The sequence below is a fragment of the Coregonus clupeaformis genome, chromosome 27 (assembly GCF_020615455.1).
Source record: "Coregonus clupeaformis isolate EN_2021a chromosome 27, ASM2061545v1, whole genome shotgun sequence".
NCBI classification, from domain to species: domain Eukaryota; kingdom Metazoa; phylum Chordata; class Actinopteri; order Salmoniformes; family Salmonidae; genus Coregonus; species Coregonus clupeaformis.
This window is the reverse complement of record NC_059218.1, coordinates 12,561,989-12,568,844: the sequence shown is the minus strand read 5'-3', so window position 1 is coordinate 12,568,844 and position 6,856 is coordinate 12,561,989. Positions and strand designations below refer to the sequence as shown.

The 6,856-nt window shown below is 44.4% G+C and overlaps 1 protein-coding gene across 1 annotated transcript; it reads right to left on the bottom strand.

Annotated features, from left to right (window-relative positions):
* Positions 1-248: 248 nt before the first annotated feature.
* Positions 249-4,733, bottom strand: LOC121541114 (dnaJ homolog subfamily B member 5-like). Its single transcript, XM_041850094.2, has 4 exons — positions 4,295-4,733; positions 3,061-3,313; positions 2,148-2,716; positions 249-1,277 (listed from the first exon to the last, which is right to left on the bottom strand). Exons 1-4 carry the CDS (start codon positions 4,391-4,393, stop codon positions 1,044-1,046), a joined length of 1,155 nt encoding a protein of 384 aa, XP_041706028.1. The 5' UTR covers positions 4,394-4,733; the 3' UTR covers positions 249-1,043.
* Positions 4,734-6,856: the final 2,123 nt, after the last annotated feature.

The window sequence follows — 6,856 nt, the reverse complement described above, 5'->3', positions numbered from 1 at the left end:
CAACTCTATGCGAAGGACGTGTTGCACTACATGAGGCAAATGTTGGTCACACCAGATACTGACTGGTTTTCTGATCCACGCCGGACCTTTTCTTTAAAGGTATCTGTGACCAACAGATGCATATCTGTATTCCCAGTCATGTGAAATCCATAGATTAGGGCCTAATGAATTTATTTCAATTAACTGTTTTCCTTATATGAACTGTAACTCAGTAAAGTCTTTGAAATTGTTGCATGCTGAGTTTATTTTTTTGGTTCATTGTATTTCACATTTTTCTCATATTGACTTTTGTGATATGGACATGCTTATTCTAAGACAGAATAATAGTTCATGACCACTGCTGCACATGTTAAGATAATGAAACACAAAAACGTTAGTTAAAATTCAGGTATTTTCATTTATTTAACATGCTTTTCTTTGTCCATTTGTCAATTTAGAATAATACATTAACATCTGGTATAAGTTAAAGCACAAATATATACAAACATTTCAAATGATTCAGTTGAACATTTGACAAAGGAATCTCTTTTAGAGACAGTTATTACTATGTTTGTACATAAGTACACTCTTGTACACAAGTACATATTTGTTATTGTAATAAATCAATGTAAAAGTGCAGTCATATGAACACCATACAACTGGTAGAATCATTTTGCCACGTGACAATCAACTACCTCAGGTTTCTCTAATGAGTCGAATGACTCTATTGGCATACCAAGTTCCTGATATAGGCAACATAGTAAGAGTACCTCTACCCTTTTTCATTCAAGAGAAAGGCTAGTCAGTCAGTCAGAAACGTGCCCAGACACTCAGGAGTCAATTTGCCAGTTTAACTGTAAACCTTTCCCCTTGTGGCATTGTAGATGTTACATATGCCTGTAAATAGTGCCTATAATCAAAAAAGTATATATATTGTTTAAAGATTCCATTCCTGCCATTGTCTTTAAACCAAGCACAGGGAGAAGCTGTGCTGGATTGTCATAGCACCTGGCAAGGCTGTGATTGTATTGGCTAGCTGTGGTGGTCGTTAGCACCATAGCATGTTAGCACCCAGTGAGGCTGTGTTTGATGATCTCTTTGGACTGGGGAGGGATCCTGTCAGGGAAGGCCACCTGGAACTCCACTACCAGGTCGCCACGTGTGGAGGGGGTCTTGGCGTGGGGCAGCCCCTCGCCCCTCAGCCGCCGGATGGCGCCGGGCTTGATGACGTCACTGCACGGTAGCGGCATCGTCCTGTTGTCGAGGGTGGGCACGTTGACTGTGCATCCACATAGAGCCTGGAGAGAGACAGAGAGAGGAAGACAGGATTGGTTAGTCTTCCTCCTTTTATGTTGAGAGCCTTTGGTTACATAATACAGTACAAGCAGTCGACCCCATAACATAATTAGCTGCACTTGGTACTTCTGAATGAATGTATGAAACTAACCAGGGCAATTTTCTTAAGTGAGTGTTACATCAGACTCGAATGTGGAGTATTTTCTCCCCAAAGAAAATGCTTTCCTCTGTTATGCAACGATAAGTGTTACAAATGCTATACCAGTAATCTCCTCTCTATTCTGGCTGTGAGTGTGGGTGTCGGTACTCAACAGAGTGACTGAGTGGGGCCATGGTAAGATGGAGAGGAGCTTGTTGAAGAGCCTGCCATGTCTGTGAACACTAGCATGCTAATCTGAGGAGCGTAGGAAGTGGGAGTGAGTGATTGTAAGCCAGAGAGAGGAAGCTAAAGGCTGGCACAGAGCAGAGGAGTCAGTGGGGGAGCAAAGTGAAAGCAGTGTGAGGGGGCAGCTGACACAGGCTATATTTAGCTACTGCTGATGCTGCTCTCTGCATGGGCCAATGAGGTAAGTGAGGGGAGTTGTTAGTGGGCACTGCGTGTTATTGGAGGTTTGTTAGCTGGGCTAAGGACAAGGTTGGAGCAGTGGGGGTTAGCTGAGAGGGGCTCTGAATAGAACAGTGTTCTATCTACAGCCACCAATTTGAGCCATTATCCCAAAGTATGGAAGTGGTATACTTCAGTTATGCCTTGAAGCATGTAATCCTGCCTATACTGAAAGTATGGCAGTGCTGTACTTCTGCTAAGACTTACTGCATTATATAACCATATCAATGTTAAGTTGACACACAAGTTCACATGAACACAAACGTACTTCTTTGAGGGTGATCTTTGCCGTATAGACTATGTTGGACCCGTCCCTCTTGTAGTGGGGGTGTTTCTTGTCCTTGAGGACGAAGGCCACGTCGGCGGGTATGTTATTGGCCGTCTCGTCACCCTCTCTGGGAAAGGTGATCTTGGTGCCCTCCTTCCATCCCTTCTTCACCACCACGTTCAGGACCTTGTCCTCAGTGCGAAGACTGTGGCCGTCCGGGTTGAGGCGGCGCCGCGTGATCTTCATGTGCTTGGTGCAGCCATGGAACACCTCTTCCAGGGTCAGCAGGAGGTCATGCACCACCGCCACGCCCTGCAGACGCCGACGCCCGCGCCGAAGCTTCTCACCGTTGGGGCCGTAGTTACCATGGTGACCATCAACCTTGCTGAAGGTGAAGCGGTTAAAGGGGTTGAAGAGCTCCTCCTCGCCGTCGGGCCCGAAGAAGATGTCGAAGTGGTCGGAGCCCTGGAAGAATGTTGAGAAGGTGGCGTGGGCGTCGCCGTGGTAACTATAGTGATGGGGGTTGTTCTCTTTGCCTGCCATGGACACACCGCCTCCATTCTTAAGACCTAAGACACAAAAGAAAAAAGACAACTTCAGTTAGTACAGTTCACTCAAGCAGAAGTGTGATCTTCCATCTTGTCTAATCCTGTATTATTCTCCCACTCTGAGACAAAGTTCTTACTCGTATATTTAGCTCAACACTTCTAGAGGGCTTACAAATTTTATATTTGGCACTTTGAAGTTTGAGAAACACTTTCTCGGTTGCTGGCTGACTAATTTATCAGCCTGTAGTCGTCTACACTGCATGTGTTGGGCTGGCTCTCAGGGGGACCAGGTGCTGTAGATTTTTTGCTAGATGCAACAGCACTTGCCGGTCAAATGACAAAGGGAAAGAAGGAAAGGCTCTCACCTTCTTCTCCGAACTGATCGTAGATGACCCTTTTCTTGGAGTCGGTCAGAATCTCGTAAGCTTCTGCAATCTCCTTGAACTTGTCCGCGGCGTCCGCAGCGCTGTTCTTGTCGGGGTGAAACTTCAGGGCCATCTTCCTGTACGCCTTCTTGATGTCATCTTCGTTGGAGTCAGACTCGACGCCCAGGACCTTGTAGAAATCCTTCCCCATAGGCTTGGACAGAACGGGAACCTCTTGGTCCTTTTGGTTCTCCTGGAGAAACAGGGTGGGAGAAGGAACAGGTTAGATCTCTACTGCACACAGAATAGCCAAGTTTTAAAAGGACAAATGCCTTTGCCTCAAAGAAGCCTTCAAAAGCCAGAGCTGGATGAGATGTGGTAGAAAGAGAACTAACTCCCTGTGCTGTGGGCTATAAACTTCAACCACTCCTTATAGCGCTCTCTCACTGCCATGTCCATGATAATGTATTGCCAAGCACCCGGCAGCTTTATGACACCCAGCAGGTGTGACATTCAACAGTCACCTATGATTATCAGCAAGCCTTCTGTGCTAGTACCAATTTCAGAAGACAAATACTTGGAATTGTCACTTGTCAGCCCTTTGAATACAAATGACCACTACTTATTCTTTATTATTGCATTCAGCCTGTGAAAACAGTATTGTATGAAAACTAGCCTATGGCAAATGCAATTCAGGCCAGATAAGTCTTCTAGACTTTAATGCAGATATGTCTGTGCATATAAATGCAGGCAACGTGACTATAGGGGGAACTCGTGTGTATGAACATCTTGAGGCAGACTGCACCTCCCACCACAGATGCCGGCTGAGCCCGGATTGGTTTAACTAGGCTATACTGTCTGCATTGGAATTAGGGGTACTAAGGTTACTGGAGAACCCGTTGACATTGTTGAAAATGCTCACACACAGGGTGTATAAGCTTTAAAAATATATATTATTCCTTATTTTACCAGGTGAGTTGACTGAAAATACATTCTCATTTACAGCAAAAGGAACATTTAAAATTTGACACATATCTATGCTTTAATCCGAGAATATTCTCAGCAATTAAACCACTAGTCTTTAAACTCACTGTCAACTTTTTAATGACACAACCATAAACACAATGTATGACAACATACATGAGTTTAACGGACATGGGCTACTTGCATTTGATAGAATACATTCAAATTAGTAAATTACTGAAATTAGACACATTTCAAAAATATAACTTACCCCTGATGAAGAGCCCGAGCTGTCATTCCTGTTCATAACGCGGACCTTGCACTTTACATTTTTGGTTTTCACTCCAAACTGTGTCCAGATCAGAACCATAGTGTTCGCTTATTGAGGAGCTGTCCGCTGTTCTGTGGTGCTGAAAAGCTCTATTTTAGCTGTGGTTGGGCTGTTGGTTGACTGAGAGGCTGACTGCAGACTGTGCTAAATACTGCCGCGGCAGCCCTTTACTATACACTCACCACCCACGCAGCGTGACCGAGCTTTCCCCAAACTCGCCCATTTTCCTACGCACAAGAGGGAATACCGTGCCTACCGATTCCTCCGCGAGACCATTGGCGTTCGCAGCATGATCATGCGGATGTAACAGCCTCCTTCTCCTTGTTGAGACTCGTTTCCGGAATTCTTAGCAGAAAGCTCACGAGCAGTCACGACCTGTGAGTTGAATACTCAGGGCCGTCTAGGGTTGCCGACTGAAGACTAACAGTTAGACATCCCTAGAGGCTATGTAGCAGAGTTTCTCAACTCCACGATGTACAATGGAGTTGAGTGGCATGTGGGCGGACTGCACCTCTGACTACATCGAGCTGCTGCCAGTCAAGAAATTGACATTTTTACAAGTATCAACTGACAGTGATTTGATAAAGTCGGAGGTGCAGTCCGCACACACTCGTCCTCACTCAACTCCATTGTACTTGTAAATCGTGGAGTTGAGAATCTCAGAGGCTATGCATGTGATCCATTCTTCAGAAAAATCCATCTTCATTGTTTTTTAATCAATTACTCATATATATATATATATATATATATATATATATATATATAAATAATATGGTCTTCTGAAACTGGTAGAGCATGGCACTTGCAATGCCAGTATAGTAGGTTCGATTCCCAGGACCATATGTAAGTAAAATGTATGCACTACTTTACTGACTATTGTTCCCTTGGGGACATTTTGTTGCAGTATCATGTACATGCATGACTGTAAGTCGCTTTGGATAAAAGCGTCTGCTTAATGGCTTATTTTATTATTATTATTATTATTATATTTGTTAGGGGAGCAGATGAGGAGAGCTCACAGTATTGTGCCGTCATGCATTCTCAATCTACTTCATAATAGTGTTTATTTGAGGTTCTGTATTCCCCTGGTTGTTAGATATTTGGTTAGATTTTATATGAACAAAGTATGGAATAGAAATGGACTGATGATTGATTCAAGAGAACCTTTGTGAGTGAGTCTCCTGCAAGATTTGTTTTGTCTAGCAGTGTGCATTGTATAGTGTGGACATACACTACAGTTGAAGTGAGGACCTGCGTTGTGTACCTCAGTATATGGTTATGGAACAAAAAGCGGACATACATGGCAATGCTTCCTCTTCTATGATGCTCACCACAGCCAATGGGAGAGATGGATTCTCCATCTTCCAGTGGATTCTCCCAGTCACTCCAACAGGAAATGGGAGACAAATTTGGTCTGAACATGGAGAGTCAGGAGCGTCACTGGCTCTGGCTGGAGTAGAGCTCCACTACAGCAGAGAGATGGTTCTAGAATGTAGTGAATCAGAAGATTCTGTTCTATTCACAGTATTCTCAACCTTCTCACTCTCCCTTCCGCCCACGGGAACATTGGGACTGGTGAGACTTTGAGCTCGCTATTTCTCTCGCCTTTCTTTCTCTACACACAGAGGAAATCACAGTTGTGAATGTCTGTCCTGTCACACAGACTATGGCTGGAAGAGGACGACAGGGGGGACAGCTCACGTGCCAAAGTGTACCAACAATACACACAGACAAACATGCAGAATTCACACACTCGCATGCAGTCACACTTCAATACTTTATTTAGATCCAATTAGCATTGTCATTATCGCATGCTAGGGGCTGTAGTGCCTTATGGCCCATGGAGTCGACATGTGATACAAAGACTATCATGCACACACACATTGTTGTACAAGACAGAATTGTTGTACACCTTTATTCTAGTCTGTGATTTGCTTGAGGGCTGATGTGTCCTGTTGATGTTCAATTATTATCGAGGCACCTGTATGCAGTTTCAAATAATCATTATTTTCAGATTTATTCCTTAATATTTACAATTCTAAAGGGTTAACAATTGAAATCGATATGGCTGAACAGTCTAGCATTGTCATGTTCGTTGATTGACGGGATGGACCAAGGCGCAGCGTGATATGCATACATGTTTATTTGAACCGAATAAACAATGACAAAACAACAAATGAAATGAAACGTGAAGTCCAAGGTACACAAAACAACATACCTCACACGGAACAAGATCCTACAACACACTAGTGCATAGAAAATACATAGAAATACACAACATAGAACATACACACCCTGACCCCCCCCCCCCCTTTACTTAACAGGGTAGGGGCCGGGTGGGCGGATCCGGCTCCGGGTGTGACCACCACCTATTCTACGCCTCCCTGTTGTGCCCCTGGTCTGGTCTGGACCTCGGCGCGCTGCTTCCCCTCTCCTTCCTCCCACTATACTCCAAGCCCTGTCTGGACCCTGGTGTGGGAGACCCCGAACCTGGAGAGGGGC